The following is an 18221-nucleotide window of genomic DNA, read 5'->3' as shown; positions in this document are numbered from 1 at the left end:
ATAATGGAACATTTACCTTGACTGACCATTTCTAACCACAGATGCCTCTTGACTTGCTGAGTCCCTCCAGCAGCTCATTGTTTTCTCAAGGTTCCAGCAACTGCAGTTTTTGTATTTCTCGAGGAATAATGCTGACATTCACCACTTTTGCATGGTTATTACCTTTCTTCTGCACAGGATCTAGGTTGGTCCTTGACTCAAGATATTAATTTCTATTGAGATCTCTTCCCAATTGACAGGCAATTAAAAAAAAAAACTCACATTGCACTTTAAGCTTTCCCTATGCCACAGGTGCTCTGTGATTAGTAAGGGATTGCTTAAGGTGGTATGTGGGTGAAAAGAAAAAGTTTGAAAACCGTACCTCATTAATCGTACCTCATTGACTTGTTATGTGCACGGTTTCATAACTCCAAAGGAATTGGGCCAATGACAATTTTTCTCAAGCAAAACATTTAGTAACAATTGAGTCAAGAGCAGTGGTTCTCAACCTTTCCTTCCCACTCACATACCATCTAATTGCTATTGGAATCTATCCTTCCAGGAACTAACCCAATGCAAAGGTTAGGTACGTTGAAGATAAAATCACCAGCACACACTGCAAAACTCATGTAGTAAGTGAGGGTTTAGCATGTACCATCGAAGAGTTAAAACTTAACCTATTCTCTTTACAAAATTAAGAAATGCAAAGTAAAGAAAATTAGGAAACATAAATGTTTGAAAGAGTCCAATGCAACAAAAATGCTGTTTCAATTTGAAAGATGTGGTGTACACAATGGGACAGGCGGTCAAGGTTACGTGTCAGAATGCTGTACAAAGATTTGAAATACTGACAGACGTTTAAAGCATAGCCTTGCACTGGAGAAATTAAACTATTTACAGGTGATTAATGGATCTTTCAGAGTGACTCTGTAATTGCGAACTTGAACATGAAAATGAATTGTGATCTTGGTTTTGGGGCAAGCTTGTCAAATGCTGACTCTTCAATTTATCATTCTCTTCCAATAGAAGAGGAAATTTCAAAAGGCAATTAACCGAACTTGCTTCACAGCTCTTATAAATCAGAACAGAAACCAGTCTCATGACAATATGCCCCTAAACAGCAATTGCACATCTGACTTGATGATGCTGGAGGTGGACAGCACAGAGTCTGAGATTGAAAGTGCATCACATTCATTCTTCTTGGTGCTGAAGTTGAATTAATTCCAGGCAGTTACGAAAGTTACCTTGGCTGGATGTGTCCTTCTAAAACTCAAACAAATCTAGGAATATCAACCTGAATTCTTGCCCACACATCTCCATAGCATTAATCTACTGACATTAATTAGCCATCGTGTGGCAATTTCACTCCCAGAGGTCTCATGTGACAAATGCAAATACACATTTCATGTTTTATGGAAGAAGGTGAGTTAGGGCCAGAGATGAGGGTTATTACATATAATGAATTAATCAATCAACACAATACATTTATTCTGGGTGTGCTACAATGAAAAGAAGAACTTGGTGTTGACACAAAACTTGGGATATCAGAGAGGAAGCACAAATGCATTGGTCCAAAATCCTTTGATCGAGGGAGAAGTCACGGACAGCACGGTCCTGTTAGGGTGAAGGGCAAGGCTTATGGTATTAGGGAAGCTTGGGTGACCAGAGATACTGAGGTTCCATTTAAGATTCAGGAGGATGGCTTGAATTATAAAGAGAGCTTGGATCTGACATAGGAGACTGAGAAGAGGCCTTGTGGAGGTATACAAAATCATGAGGGGCATTGGCAAGGAGAGCAGTCACTTTCTCCAAAGTGGGAGAGTCTAAACTGAAAGGGAATAGATTTAAGGTGAAGGGAGGAAGATTTAAAGGGGATCTGAGGAGCAGATTTTTCAGACACAATTGGTGTATGGAACAGCTTGCCACATGAAGTGGGAGAGAAGGGTACAATTATGACATCCAAGAAAGAGGATGAGGGATAGGGGCAAAGCGCACACAAATAGGATAAACTCAGGTGGGTATCTTGGATCAGTTAGGTCGAAAGGTTTGCTTCCATAATGTATAGCTCCGCAGCTCACCTTCACAAGGGCAGCAGGTCATTACAATATGGTTTAACTCCTCCATTAATATGTTAGACATAGCAATGTCTGCTCTTACAACATCATGGGTTTCTGCACATTATGCCAAAAATGAAGAAATAAACCATTCCCTATTTTTAACAAACATCCTCTCCTGTCTCACCTATCTTATTTATTTACTTCAACTGGTTTCAATGTATTTCAACTCCAAGGAGCCTTTGTAATGTAATTATTGGTTGTGGACTGAACCTTGCATTGAGTAGATTCTACCACCATACCTTACACTTTGAGCCTTGTTGTATTACATAGTGATGCACTATCAATAACTCAAAAGATTGGAGTTACAGAACAATAGGCTTTTATTTACAATAAACAAAGGTGATCCTGTGCTGTGATGCAGGCTTTCTGAGGAAGGGTTATGGTGTTGGAGACTTTATACAGGATCAAGAGGGAGGAGCCATGGGTACAGTCACAGAACGGGTTGGAACTAGATAAATGAGTGCAAAGCAGTTCACCACGCATGGGAACCACTATAATCTGGTTTCATCAAGGCCACTCTACATGACTGAAGCAACTTCCCTGACCATGGGCAAACAAACACACAATTCCTCCCTGACCATTATTTAAATTTTAACAGGCCCTTCCCCCTCAACGAGCCCATGCCACCCAAATGCACCCTATATATTTTGGAGGGTGGGAGGAAACTGGAGCACCTGGAGGAAACCCACACAGACATAAGGAGAACACACAAATTTATAGACAGTGTTGGATTTAATCCATTATGCTAATAATATCTGCATATATCTACTACTTGTATCTGCTCTTTGATTCCCAAACACTAACTGATCCACTCCAATCAGCATCAGACCCTCACCCTGCAATCAGAACCTCTGTCCATTGTTAGATTCCTCAAACTTCATGCAAACTGCATTGCTCCTTAATCTGGGTCTCTTTTGCAACAGTGATGCTCTCCTAATCCAAGAACTTTCCTTTGATTCAACCTGCTCCACTCACACAATTCCCCACATCCTCCAAACCTCTCTCTCTCTCTCCCACCTTCTTTTCCACCTTTTCAAGGTCTCTCTCCCAATGCTCAATCTTACTCTCAGAGGATTTAGTCCCATGATAAATGCTGCCTAGTCAACAGGTCTCCAGTCCACTAGGTCGCTGACTACTCTCAGGGGTTCCTGCAGTCAAATTGTTCTGAATATTACGGAAGCCCCACTTACTCATTTGACCACACCAGCTCAACACTGGCCCCAACCCCACATAACTGCTCAGAACTCATTTTGAATTTTTGGGATGTGTTGCTGTGCATTTGGGCAATTGAACAAGATGAAAAGATTCCTTACATCTTTCTTTTCTTCTTCCTCGTCCTCTAGAGTTAGTGCCGCGAGCTGTTGAGCTCTCTGTTCCATCAGATTCACATATCGAATTGGATTAGACAGAGCCTCAATCACATCTATAACAGTGAATGAAATTGAACTGTGAAAGTTTGCAGGAGGTACATCAGCCTCTGAATCATATCCTTAGTGTCCTGGAAGCAAGAATTTCAAGGAACTAAAATTGCATCAACAGACTTGTAAGTAGATGGTACTTTTACATGTTGGCATATATATTGCATTAAAGAAAACATACTAGAAGCACAGAAGTAAAAGCATAATACTGCAAAACCCAGCAGGTCAAACAGTGTACTTTATATAACAAAGATAAAGATGTAAAACCAATGTTTCTGGCTTGACCATATGAGCAATATGTAGGCAGGTGGCTGAATAAAATGGTGGGTGGGGGGGTGGGGGAGAGTTGGCAGGGCAGGGGAAAGAGCACAGCCCCACAGGTAAGAATGAATAGGTGGATAAGGGAAGGAAGCTACTTCAGCAAACAGGGGGAGAAATATTGACTGAATGGAGAGGGAAGGGAGTGGAGAGCTGAAGTAAAGGACACAGAGGGACAGGGAATAGAGGAAGAACAGTGAGTAGTCAAAGAGCCATACAACATTTACAGCACAGAAAGAGGCTCTTCGGTCCTTCTAGTCTGTGCTGAACTATTATTCTTCCGTAATACAGTCCATATCTTTCCATACTTCTCCCATTCATGTACCGTCCATATTTTTCTTAAATGTTAAAATTGACCCCGCATTCACCATTTCAGCTGGCAATTCATTCCACAATCTCATTTCTTGCTGAGTGAAATTCCCTCTGATGTTCCCCTTAATTTTTTTCCCACTTTCACCCTTAACTCATGTCCTCTGGTTTACATCACACCTAACCTCAGTGTAAAAAGCATACTTGTAGACAATCTATCTATACCTTTCATATATCTATATCTATATCTATACCTTTCATATTATCTATATACCTCTTAATGATCAGCAACAATGTTGCTGGGTTTATTCACAGCTGGATCCAATTTAAGAAAAGAAAAGTATAAAGCTGCTTGCTTTTACCTGCAAAGGTATCAGGGACATAATCCTTCACTTCTATATAGACAAAAATTGCAGGGAGCATCAGTGGTAGATTCCGTTCATTTCTCAGGCAGATATAGCGATAACCTGAAACATTTCAGACAACCAGCATGACAAAGAAAAAATGGTTAACCGGTTGCAAAAGAAACCAGCAGTGAAAATGTGCATTGTTCTTACCTGGACGAATAGCTTGTACTGGCAGTATTCTGTGACCTATAAATTTACCTCCTTCTTCATAGACTGAAATCCTCAAGGAAGACAATGATGGCAGTACCACCTGAAATGAGGTGTTCCCCCCATTGGGGTAAAAGAGAGCAAATTTTAGGACAATATTACAACTTCAGAGAATTAATAGATGATCTATCAAAAAATTAATTGAAAAAAAAGTTTCCAAAAGCACTTTTTACCACATTCTGATGATTCACCCATTTTTCTGTCAAATCATTGAGAACTATATTTATAAAAGCTAAATTGTTACACCATAATTGTTTATAAAATATGGTTTTAGAGAATAACCTTTAATCACTGAAAATGTCAGAAGGAAAAGGATGTGCAGGCATCACAATTTGAATTAAAAACACAGAAATTTGATTGTGTAGTGTCTAGTATCAAAACGGCAATTTATAGCGTTTCATTTTACCTGGAGTAATTCATATATAAAAATTACAGCACAGAAACAAGCCAATTTGGCCCTTCTAGACCACACTGATCCAAGTACCCTCCTCTAATCCCACTTACCAGCACTCTGCCCATATCCCTCCATCCCCCTCCCATCCATAAACTTATCCAACTCTTTCTTAAATGACAAAATTGACCCTGCCTCCTCCACCTTCCTCGGAAGCCCATTCCACACAGTAACCACTCTCTGAATAAAGAAGCTCCCCCTCATGTTACTCCTAAACCTTTGCCCGTCAACTCTCAACCCATGACCTCTTGTATCCATCTCTCCTACTTTCAATGGGAAAAGCCTTTCCACATCAACTCTATGTATCTCTCTCATTATCTTAAAAACACCTCTATCAAATTCCCTCTCAACCTTCTACGTTCCAAGGAATAAAGACCTAATTTGCTCAGTCTCTCCTTGTATTCCAGATGCTGAAACCCAGGCAACATTTTTGTAAATCTTCTCTGCACTCTCTCTATCTTGTTAATATCCTTCCTATAAATTGGTGACCAGAACTGCATACAGTACTCTAAATTTGGCCTCACCAATGCCTTGTACAGTTTCATCATTACTTCCCAACTCCTATATTCTATGCACTGATTTAAATAGGCAAGCATACTAAAGGCCTTCTAAAGGCTCTGGGCCCTGACCGATCCTTTTCCATAATTACCTTGAAGCTAATGACACAATGATCACTGGACTCGAAGTGCTCCCCCACACATACCTCTGTCACCTGACCCATCTCATTCCCCAACAGTAAATCCAACACAGCTCCCTCTCTAGTTGGTACCTCCACGTATTGATGCAAAAAGCTATCCTGCACACATTTTACAAACTCTAACCTATCCAGCCCTTTCACAGAATGGGTTTCCCAATCAATATTTGGAAAATTAAAATCCCCAAAAATCACCACCCTGTGCTTATTACAAATATCTGCTATCTCCCTACTAATTTGTTCCTCTAATTCATGTTCCCCATTCGGTGGTCTATAATACACCCCTATAATTGTAACTTCCACTTTCCCATTCCTCAATTCCACCCAAATAGCCTCCCTGGACGAGCCTTCTATTTTATTGCACCTGCTGTAATATTTTCTCTAACAAGTAGTGCAACCCCACCCCCTCTTGCACCCCCCACCCCACCCCCGGTTCTATCACACTTAAAGCAACTAAATCCAGGAATATTTAGCTGCCAGTCACATCCCTCCTGTAACCACGTTTCACTAATCACTACCACGTCATACTTCCAAGAGTCAATCCATACCTTCAGCTCATCCACCTTCCTTACAATGCTCCTTGCATTAAAATATATGCATTTTAGAGATTTCCCACTTTTTACTTCCTTTATGCCCCTATCTTTACCAACACCTCTCTTATGATCTTTTGCAATCGACTTCTGTCCATCTTCGTATAGAGCATCCCCCTTTTCTATCACCTGCCTTTCCCCCCTCAAACATTGTCTACAAGCTTTCTCTGATTGCACTCTAACCATCTCCTTGCTGTTCTCCTTCATTTGCTTCCCTCCCCCCAGTCATTCTAGTTTGAAGTCTCCTGAGTAACCCAAGCAAATGTCCCCACCAGAATCCTGGTCCCAGCCTGGGATTCAAATGCAACCTGTCTAGGTGGAATTTTGCTAAATTTAAGTATGGATCAAGTACTTCCATATGTGATTGCCATGATTGTTGTCAATTTTCTCCTGGCAACAGAAGCATTCCTAATACCAGCCACACAATTCATGTTTCTGCACATACAGAAGGCAGTTGGAACTCAAAAAGAACCACACTACGACCACTGTGGAACAAATCAGTAGAAGTGAGACCACACTCTGCTGACACTGGCAAATATGCCTGGACACCTTCAGAATGGACTGCAATCCACATAGAATGCACCCTGTCTCTGGAAAGTACTTAAGACCTAAAGTAAGTGCTTTTTAAGCATTTGGGTGCTGATATATTCTTTCCACTGGAGCCTCAGTTGTTACATTTTGAGTCATTGAATCCTACAGCATGGAAACAGGCCCTGCACATGCCAACCAGAATGTTGCATCCACTCAAGTCCCACCTGCCTAGTGGCCTCATATCCCTCTAAACCCATCCTATCCACGTGTACGTCCATTTTCTTCTTAAACATTGCAACCTGTTTCGACCACCACCTTCAGCAGTCCATTCCATACACCCACCACCCTCTGTATAAAAGTTACCCCTCAGATTCCTGTTAAATCCTTTCCCCACCCCCCCCCCCCCCCCAGCTTGAACCTATGTCCCCTGGTTACCAATTCTCCTACTCTGGGCAAGACTGCATTCACCTGATCTGTTCCTCTTTCATACACCCAATGAGATCACTTTCATCCTCCTGTGGTCCAAAGAATAGAGCCCTAGCCTGCTCAACCTCTTCCTATAGTGAAGTAAATCTTCTCTGCACCCTCTCCAGCTGGACAACATCCTTCAAAATATCACAATACTCCAAATGGGGCCTCACCAATGTTTGAAACAATTGCAGCATGACCCCTCCCAGCCTCTGTACTCAATACCCTGAATGATGAAGGCCAATATGCCAAAAGCCTTTTGACCACCTTATTTACATGTGATACCACTTTCAAGGTACTCTGTTTCTCTGCTCCTGGATCCCTCTGCTCTACAACACTCCCCAGATCCCTAACATTCACTGTTGGACCCTAAAATGTAACACTTCATGTTTCTCCATAGTAAATTCCAGTACTGGTGACATGATCATGATGAACTGACTTGCAGAGACTTGCAGGGACAACAGAACAGGAGGCAAGGATGTACCCATCACCAATAAATTTCCTTGTTGATTCATCTGATCCAAACCCATCTGGTGAATAATTGATTTCCAGGTTCGGGATAATCAAGGCTATTACATTCTTCAGGAAGCTCTTCAGTCACATTCTCTTATCGAGAATGTCATTTCCTGGAGGTCAAGTTCACATTGACTCCAAAGATTTCAAAAATGCCACATCTTCTAGTTTGCATCCTGCTGTGGTGTCAAAGTTGTCACCCAGTCTCTCTACACACTAAGATAGGAGGTTATATTTTTTAAATTACAAGATTTGAGATCCCTTTATTGTCAAGTAGTAATTCCACAAAATGCATTAACCTTTGCCTGGTGTAAAGACACACAAATACGCAATACTAGCCCGGCACCCATCAGCAAGAGAAAGAGAGTTCCCTCAAAGACCCAATTTGGATAGACTACTGTTTATTTTCACTGGAACATTGGAGGCTGAGGACTGGTGTGATATTTAAGAGGCTTTTTAAAATTATGAGGGGTAAAAATAGGATAGTTAGTCATTCCCCCCCCCCACCCCCACCACCACCACCCAGGGCAGGGAAGTGTACAGGTTTAAGGTGAGGGATAAATTTAAAGGCGATCTGAGGGGTAGGTTTTTCACAAAGTTTGTTCCTTGTCGGGTGTGATCTGCCAGAGGATTTGGGAGAGGCAGTTACAGTTACAACATTGATACTTGGAGACGAAAGGCATAGAGGGATGCAGTCCTCACATGACCAAATGGGATGAGTGTAGTAGAGCAAACATGATCAGCATGAATGAAGTGCTGGGTTCTTTATATTATATATATTGAAGGAAGCAAAATGTTGTAAGGCACACCCCACAAACATTTTTGAACAAATTTGACTCTGAGGCATGTAGGGAAATGTTTGGTAGGTACAGATTTTTTGGACAATTCTAAAAGGAGGGGAATGAATAAGCAAGGTGCCAAGGTCAAGATTAGGGGCCACCCAGCTCTAAGGCCCACATTAAAATAGTGCGTATGACAGAGGAGTGGAAAGATCTCAGAGAAGTTTTAGCCTTGGAGGATTGTACATTGTACAATGTACTAGAATTCTTACTTGCTGTAGCAGAACATACTTGCAAAAAAAATGTAACAGCATATTAATTGAATTAAGATAACAGATATAACAGCGAAGAGGACATGGGGTGATTTGAAATGATGAGGAGGAATGGTGACATTGGCAAAAAAATTAATTGGTGGGGTCAGTGGGTCTGCTCGGCTCTGGTTCAGTAGTTTGAAACAAATGCCTGCTCAGCTCTTGCGAAAATTAACTGTGAAACAAGGGCTACCAACACCTCTGAATTAGCTTTGATAAATGCTGTGTCCTAGAGCCTTCATGTTGATGCAATCATGAAGAAGGCTCACCAGCAGCTATACTTGGGAAGTGTTTGAGGAGATTCGGTATGTCACCAAAGACTCTCGTAAACTTCTGCACTGTGGAGAGCATTTTGGCTGGTTGTATCACTGTCTGGTATGGAGGTGCCAAATCCCAGTGGTTGAAGGAACACACAGGTTGCTGGTTGCTAGCGACTTGCAGTTGAAGGACTCACACAGGTTGTGGACTGATGAGACTGGGAAACTAGGAACCGGGATTCGAGAGGGTGCTGAGGGCAAGAAGGGCCTTGGGTGCTGAAAGGTTCCTGATCATATTGGAGATTTGGACCTGGACTCAAGCTGCCAATGGTTTGAATAGAAGTCTCTGAGGCTGCACAGGCTGTGGGAGTGCTAGCGGCAAATCCAAGGCCACTCAGTGTCTCTGATGTGATTCTTTTTCTTCTACTCCAATTGTTAGGAACACTGGACAGTGCTCATGGTGACTCAATATTTGCTTCAAGTCAGACAAAAATTGAAGAATATCATGTATATTATATACTTGTCTATTATTATGAGACCATAAAAGGAACGTGGAACCTTGAATGTGACTAATCCTGCCCCAGCTCTAGAAACATAAATGGATGAAGACAATATAACAAGATGTTGTCCAAGCTAGTTGAGATTCTAATGTAATTTCATCACAAGGCATTTAGAAAAACACATCAGGATTTTAAATGGGCTGTTTTGGAGTTGCAGCTTCACGATTAATTGTTGTTTATTTGAGATCACAGAGGAGGGGGTCTTTTTAAAATTCCAGCTATTTTTTGCTTCCATCCTAAAACTTGTAACTGGGTCTGTATTATACAAATCCCCCATCTGTATTATTACAAAGGAAGTGAGAATGCAAACCTGTGTGAAAATGACCTATCTTGCCCTCCATAAATGGCACATACTTGGAGGCTTCTCTTCCATTCAGATCCACACTCTGCAACTCCCACCTGACTCTCAACCATAGCAGGTCCCTCGGCTTAACGTGAAGCACTGAGAAGTTCTGCTGACAATGTTACTCAAATAATAATAAAAACACTAAAATGATGAATAAACTCAAGGTTATACATTGTCCATATGTGGTACAGACATTTTGGGCCTGAGCCCTTCTTCAAGGTAGTATCAAAAGGAGGCAGGCACCTGAATGAAAAGGCTGGGAGAGGAGGGAAGAAAGGACAAGGGGACATAAAGGCCCAACAGGCAAAAGGCCATAACTGGATATGGAGAGGAGGACAGGAAAGGAAATGTGAGAATTAATTGGGGGAGGGGGGTGGTTTTATTAATAGAGTTGGTGGAAAGGGGTCATAGTGATAGGCGAAGATGGGGGTGGTGCAACAGATAATTGGAGAATGTGATGTTAATACCATCCAGTTGGAGAGTGCCCAGATAGAAAACAAGGTTTTCAATATGCGGCTGGCCTCAGACTGGAAATACATGCGACCCATGGATGGACATGTTGGCATGGGAATGAAGGTGAGAAATTGAAGTAGGTTTCCACTGAGCGATCCCCAGTATTTAAGTGGACAGAATGAAGGTGCTCAATGAAGTGATCTCCCAGTCTGCATCCAGATCTCAGGTACAACCATGTAGTCACTCAATTTTACTCATATGCCTGCCTGTGAGGCGCACTGACTTTGTCCAACCATTCGAGCTTCGTGGTTGACTGAAAGTAAAGAAATAGGATGTTGGGATTGAGCAGCAGAAATTGAAATGAGAAAAATGGCCAGGAAAAATAATTTTTGGTCTTTTTACATTGCGTGTCACCTTGGTAAATCTCCACATTTTTTCTAATGCTTGAAAAGGGCAGAAATTTGTCCTTGGTTGCATTGTTAATTGTGCAGTAAAGTATTGCATGTATCAGTGTGTATGTAATTTTGTGTGTGTGTGTGTGTGTGTGTGTGTGTGTGTGTGTGTGTGTGTGTGTGTGTGTGTGTGTGTGTGTGTATATAACTGTACATGAAATGTATAACTTTACATCCAATGCATCAGAGATTAAACATGGCTTTATGTATGTCTCAGGATGTTGTGTTCTGGACTAGTTTGTCTCAACTGCTAAAGTACAAACCTTTTTAAACACAATAGGTTCATCTTCCCACATTGGATTCACTGCATTTTGTGAAGTTTTTGTTTTGAAAGCTTTTCGTCTTGTATCTACAGGTAAACCAAACATGTCCATCTCCACGTAAGTCCCAACTTTCTTATCAGAGAGAAACTGACCAGAGAGAATCTGAAAAGAATTAAAATAAATATATTATAAAGGGGACATCTTAACATCTTGAGTCTCAGTCATGTGGCCTTTGGAAATTAACTTCAAGAGTGGTCAGGCACCTCAGTTAATCCAAACTCTTCAATCAAAAGAACAAGGCAGATGCTAACACAGAGAATGAATGTAGCTTCCCTGCAAGGATGATCTCATGATCAGTTCCTTTAAGCAGGGAACTGATGACATGAGTGAGATGACTACATTTCTCAAGTGCTTTTTGAGACCTTGGAACAATTTCAAGCATCTCATTGCCAGCAAGATGCTTTTAATCATTAATTTCATCCAAAGAAAGTGACAGCAGGTTTGGACAATGCTGACCTTTTCATGCAGCTGTGTAACAGTGAGCAGTTAATAGCTTTAAGAAATTCCCAGAAAAACCTAATGAGCGTCCGTGTTGATCATCGTGGGGGTGGGGGAAGATCATTGTTACAGGATGAGCGTTGCAATTTTCCATGGTTGTAAATCTGGTGTCTGGGACTTAGGTCAGATTATGTGTCAGGGGTGGAGAGAAGGCCTGAGACTGGAGGGTGCTCTGGAAGGGTGAAAGTAAAAGATAGTGGTGAGGAGAGATGGATGGGATTTCAGTGAGCAAGACTGAGGGCAGCAAGGAGGGTGGGTGATCATGTAATTTCAAGGAGTTTCACAGTGAATTCCAGGTACTTTTTGCACAATGCCACCATTAGTGAATGCTACCTTAGTGAATAACAGTCACATAGTTGTACAGCATGGGAACAGCCCTTCAGCCCACCACAGGCAAACTAGCCTGACTGTCCACTTACACTCATCCCATTTGCCTACTTTAGGTCTGTATCCTTCTGCACCTCGTCTGTTGAAGCAATTGTCTAAATGTTGCTTAGATGTCATGATTGTATCTGGTTCCACCATCTATTCTGTAAACAAATTCTCTGCGCGTCAAAGCGTGTCAAATTTCCTATAAAATCCCTTCCTCTCACTTTAAACCCGCACCCTCTTGTTTATGATATTCCAAACATGGGAGAAATATTCTGACTATCTACGGTTCTTATAATTTATAAACCTATATCAGGTCACCCCTCACAGCCTTCTTCAGGCCAAGATAAACAAGCCCAACCTATCCAATTTCTTCAATCCATACAATGTCTTGGTGACTCTTTTCTCCCCTCTCTCCAGCATAGCTACATTCTTCCTGCAGTGCGGTGACCAGAGCTGCACACAGAACTTCAAGTGTGGCCCAATCAGTCTTTTGCCAAGTTGTAGCATGACTTCCCAACTTTTACATTCTAAGCCCACACCCATGCCTTCTTCTCTACCCTATCTACTCATGTTGCCACCCTCAGGGATCAATGAATTTGAACCCCAAGATCCCATTGTTCATCAACGATTCCTTAACTATTTACTGTTTTTGTCCTGCCATTTGCCAAAATGTGACGTCCAAAAACGCTTCAACTTGTGTTGGGATTAATTTCCATCGGCCATTGGGCCACCCAACCATTCATCTCTAACCTGTACCCTGCTGCAGTCTGAGAGAACTTTCCTCACGATCCACAACTCTATCAATTTTTGTGTCATCTGCAAAGTTACTCCATTAATCCAAGTCATTAATATAAATCACAAACAACAGAGGTTCCAGCATCATTCCTACACAGTCTTCCAATCAGCAAAGCATCCTTTCAACTACAACACTTCACATTCTCCACCACCAAGCCAAGCATGGATTTGATTCCTGGTTCAATGGCACATGGATCCAGTTTGCTTTAGATTCCATGAGCCTTCTGAACCAGCCTAATACATAGGACCTTATCAGATGCATTACTATAGTCCTATATCAACCACTTTTCCTTCAACGATCTTCTTACTTACTTTCTCAAAAAACTTAATCGAATTGATGAGGAGGATCTCTCCTGCACAAAGCCATATAGATTGTCCCTCAGGCCAAAATTGGTGACTGTCTATTGCTCTCCATGGACGCTGCCTGACCTGCTGAGTTCCTCAAGCACTTTGAGTATTGTTCCAGTTCTCCAGCAACTGCAGACTCCTGGTTTACACCCCTGATCAGTTCCTGCCTTTTCAATTGTACAGAGCCCCCCTCCTTGCTGCACTTATTAAAAGAAGGATCAACATGAGTTATCCTCCAGTCTTCTGCCACCTCTCCTGGGGCTAACAAAGATGCAACGATCTCTGTCAGGGTCCTACTTATCTTCTCCGTTGCTTCTCACAGTAACCTGGGAAAGATCTCAACAGGCCCTGGGATTTATCAACTCTTATGCATTCCACAACATCTAACACCTTCCTTTTCTCAATATTGACCTTCTCCAGATTTTCAATGTACCCCTCCGTGATCGCTCTGTCTTTCATGCCCTTCTCCATGGTGAAAACAGGTAGGAAGTTTTCATTTTGTGCCCCCCCCCCCCACATCCCTCGTTCCACATGTAGATGGCCCCCTTTGCTCTTTACACTGACGTTACCTCACAGAATGTTTGCAGCAGCTGTAAAGAACATCAGCACATTTCTCAGTACACATTGCAGGACCTTGGAACGTCTGGCTGCAGGCTGCTCTTGCTTGGAAAACTGGCAAGTTCGGGGCAGAGCTAAGAGCACATTTCATCAAGTTGTTAATCTTCCAGCAGCAGTCAATGCTTGCCTCATTGAGTAGCACTAGGACCAGTTGATAAGAGTGCAGACTCCTGGGTGATGTAAATGTTGGTGGCAAGGCTGGGACTTGAGGAGCTGAGTTACAGGGAAAGGTTAAACAGGATAGGACTTCATTCTCGAGAATGAGCAGAGATTTGATAGAGGTATTCAAAATTATGAGGTCTATAGTTGAGGTAAATGCATGCACACTTCTTCCACTGAGGTTAGGTGAAACAAGAAAGAGTTAAAAATGAAAGGTAAAATATTTAAGGGGAACATTGGGAAACTTCTTCACACAGAGAGTGGTGAGATTTTGGAATGAGCTTCCAGCTGAAGTGGTGAATACAGGATCAATTTTGACGCTTAAGGAAAATTTTGATGGGTACACGGGTGGCAAGGGTATAGAGAGCTATGGTCAAGGAGCAGGTTAATGGGACAAAATGGAGTCATAGTTTGGCACAAACTAGATGAGATGGAGGGCCTGTTCCTGTGCTGTGATGCACCATGGTCCTATATGCATCACATTCCTTTTTTAAAAAAACCTTTATTTAATATTTTCCAAACAAAAACTTTTACAAAATCCATAATATAAAGCACCCTCAACAGACCCCGCAAGCATTAAAGAAAATAAAGAAAATACATACCACAATATAAGATATTACTAAATTCATACATTTCAAATAAGGCGACCACATCTTAACAAAAAAAATCATAATTATCATGCAAATTATATGCTTTTTTTTTCCATATAAATACAGGACCTCAATTCATTATCCCAACAATTTACATTTACCTCAACTTTGTCTTTCCAGGAAGTCACACACATTTACGTGCTACCGGCAATGCTAAACACAAAAATGCTGTCTAAAACTTATCTAACCCCAAGTCCACAAATGGAACAATATAACCCAACAAAAATGTATTTGGATCTAATAAAAATTGAATTTTAAACAAATTTTTAAGAAATTCCTAATTTTTTACCAAAATGATTGAACTTTATCACAAAGCCAAACCAAATGTAAGAAAGTTCCAACACATGATCCACATCTAAACCACAACCCTGAATTACTAAATCCATATTTTCTCAATTTCTCAGGGGTTAAATATAACTGATGCAAAACATTATAATTAATCATACTGTATCTTATGTTAAACAATTTATTCACACCCTCAAGACACATCATCTCCCAGTCAGCCTGATCGATATCACAAATTAAATAATTTTCCCATTTAATCCTGGATTGATCTAAATTTATTTTATCCATAGTATCTTGTAACAACACATACATCTCTGAGATAAAACCCTTATCTGAAAAATGAGAAATCATGAACTCAAATTTCATTAACTTGGGAATTTTCATTTCTCTTCCAAAATTATCTTTCACTAATGCTCTAATTTGATAATAAACAAAGAATTCCCTGACAACCCAAATTTCTCTCTAAGTTGCTTAAATGATAAAAAAAATTACACTCTTCAAAACAGTCCTGCAATGACTTTATTCCTTTCATCTGCCAATTTCCTAAAAATCTATTATTCCATGTAAAAGGAATTAATTAATTTTGATATATTGGGGCCTGAACCGATATTTTACTTTTTGAGCCTATTAATAAATTCCTTTTGGTCCAAATCCCTAATAAATGTTTCAAAACTGGTACATTGTATCTTTGTAATAAAACAGAATTCCATTTAAATACAAATTGATGTGGACAAGGTTCCAGTATACCAGCCAATTCTACCCTGGCCCAATGGGGGGACATGAAACATCTAACATATGATTAATAAATCTTAATTGAGCTGCCTCATAATAATTTTAAAAATGGGGTAATTGCAAACCTCCCAAAGCATACTTCCGAGTCAATTTATGCATCGCTACTCTTGCTAGTTTTCCCTTCCATAGAAATTCTTGGACTACTTTATTTAAGTCTTGAAAAAAAGATTTTGAAAGCGAACAAGGAATCGACTGAAAAAGATACTGAATTCGTGGAAAGATATTAATCTTAATATAGTTTACTCGATCTATTAATGACAAAGGTAAATTCTTCCATTTAATCAAATCAGCTTTAATATTTCTCATTAACAGTACGTAATTTAAATTATACAATGATTGAATATTTACATCAATCATTATCCCATAAATACTTAATTTTATCAGACCAATGAAGTTTAGTAATTTGTCTGCACTGCTCATAATTTCCTTCAGAAATTGGTAATATTTCACTTTTATCCCAGTTCACTTTGTATCCTGATAATTTACCATATTGTTCTAAACATTTTTGCAAGTAAAATAAAGATAGTTCCGGATTAGTTAAATATATCAAAACATCATCTGCAAATAGATTAATCTTATATTCATCATCTATTATCTTTATACCTCTAAAATATTCTCATTCTGTCTAATAGCTTGAGCTAACGGTTCAATGACCAATGCAAATAGAGCTGGCGACAGAGGACAACCTTGACGAGTTGAACGCGATAATTTATAGAAAGAAGAGGTTTGATCATTTGTCGCCACCCTAGCTACAGGATTATTGTATAATGCCTTCACCCAACCAATAAAAAAGGGACTTGGCCTGATTGCGAAGGAAGAAGAAGTGTAATTCCATTTTCACCGCGTTGGACTAATAAATAACCGAATTAAAATACTTTAAAAAGTCTTGAAAGTTTGCTCTGAAGTTGTCTGAATGTTAAAAGACTATAGTGGCTGCTAATACAAAGAAGTCGAAAGCACAGATTCAGAAGAAACTTCCTTTTAAAAGTACAGAGGAAATGAGGCCTACTTACCAAGTGGAATCCATGGAATCGATTGGACAGCCACCTAAGCAGCAACGCACTCCAGCTCGTTTAAGAATTACCCTGGCGCCCTCGCAAGATGGCGCCGGGCTTCCAATTTTTTCTTCTTATCTTGATCAGCATGCCCGCGATGTCGGAGTCAATAGTGTCATGCCCAATGCGTGATACTGCTGTGGGTCCCAGTGGCATGGAGGCCCGAGGCAGCGCGTCGGAAGATGCGCATGTGCGGGCCCCGGTGCAGCCGGGCATGCACGTTGTGTTTTGAGTACACGATCTTTTGGACAGGGTCTGGGCTGTCAGCGAAGTCGGCTTGCAGCGATCTGAATGTGTTGGGTCTGGGTCTGCAGGTGTGCAGACCAGAAGCAAGGTAATGAAAATGGCAGAATTAAAGGAACAACAAGGAAAAGCTTTTGGCCAAACTGAAATATTTCTGATGTTAAAGCTGATGTTAATAGATGCTTGAATATGGTGGATACAGTTCAAGACAATTTTAAGAAGATGGAAGGTGCCTTTCGAGTTTGTAAAGAACAAGTGGATTGTAATAAATAAAAAATAGAATAAGTGGAAGATTCTTTTTTTGGATGGGAAATTCAGAAGGACTTTTTGAAGAAGATAGACTCTTTAGAAAATCAAAGCCGCCGGAACAATGTTAAAATAGTGGGAATTCCTGAAGGAATTGAGGGTTTGGATCCAATAAAAAAATTTAAAAAGTGGATCCCTGAAGTGGTGGTATTGGAATTTTTTCCAGAATGTTTGGAATTAGATAGAGCACATAGGGCCTTAAGAAGCAAACCATACCCGGGTCAACCTCCACGAGCTGTTTTGATTTGTTGTTTACGGTACCAAGATAGGGAAACTATTTTGAGAGTAGCAGTCCAAAATGCATGCAGATATCAATTCCCGTTGATGGTACAAGGAAATACGTTTTTTTTCTATCCGGATTTGAGTCAAGAAATTATTAAAAGGTGTAAAGAATTTAATTCTGCTAAAGAGGTGCTTTGGAGGAAGGGTTATAAATTTTCTTTTAGATACCCTGTAGATTTGAAGATCTTTTATGGTAATTTCCAATCACAGTATTTTGAGAATGATCACGATGCTTTAATTTTTGCCAATTCTTTGCCAGACAGGGCTACTGAAAGGCATTCTTCACCTAAGAGGAAGACATCTGATAAGAAGAATGGAAATGCAAGACAAATATG

General features: G+C 40.5%; 1 protein-coding gene across 5 annotated transcripts in view; it reads right to left on the bottom strand.

Moving 5' to 3' along the window:
• plcb1 (phospholipase C beta 1) overlaps positions 1-18221 on the bottom strand; it is a 1044484-nt gene that overhangs the window by 125714 nt on the left and 900549 nt on the right. For all 5 annotated transcript variants that reach the window (XM_069932441.1, XM_069932442.1, XM_069932443.1 and 2 more), the window contains exons 21-24: positions 11424-11585; positions 4699-4798; positions 4504-4608; positions 3410-3519 (exon numbers count right to left, since the gene is read on the bottom strand). In XM_069932441.1, coding sequence (XP_069788542.1) covers positions 3410-3519; positions 4504-4608; positions 4699-4798; positions 11424-11585 — 477 coding nt within the window. The remainder of the gene's footprint in view (positions 1-3409; positions 3520-4503; positions 4609-4698; positions 4799-11423; positions 11586-18221) is intronic.

Source organism: Narcine bancroftii, chromosome 4, assembly GCF_036971445.1.
Source record: "Narcine bancroftii isolate sNarBan1 chromosome 4, sNarBan1.hap1, whole genome shotgun sequence".
NCBI classification, from domain to species: Eukaryota; Metazoa; Chordata; class Chondrichthyes; order Torpediniformes; family Narcinidae; genus Narcine; species Narcine bancroftii.
The sequence above is the reverse complement of the archived record's forward strand: the minus strand, read 5'-3'. Positions and strand labels throughout refer to the sequence as shown.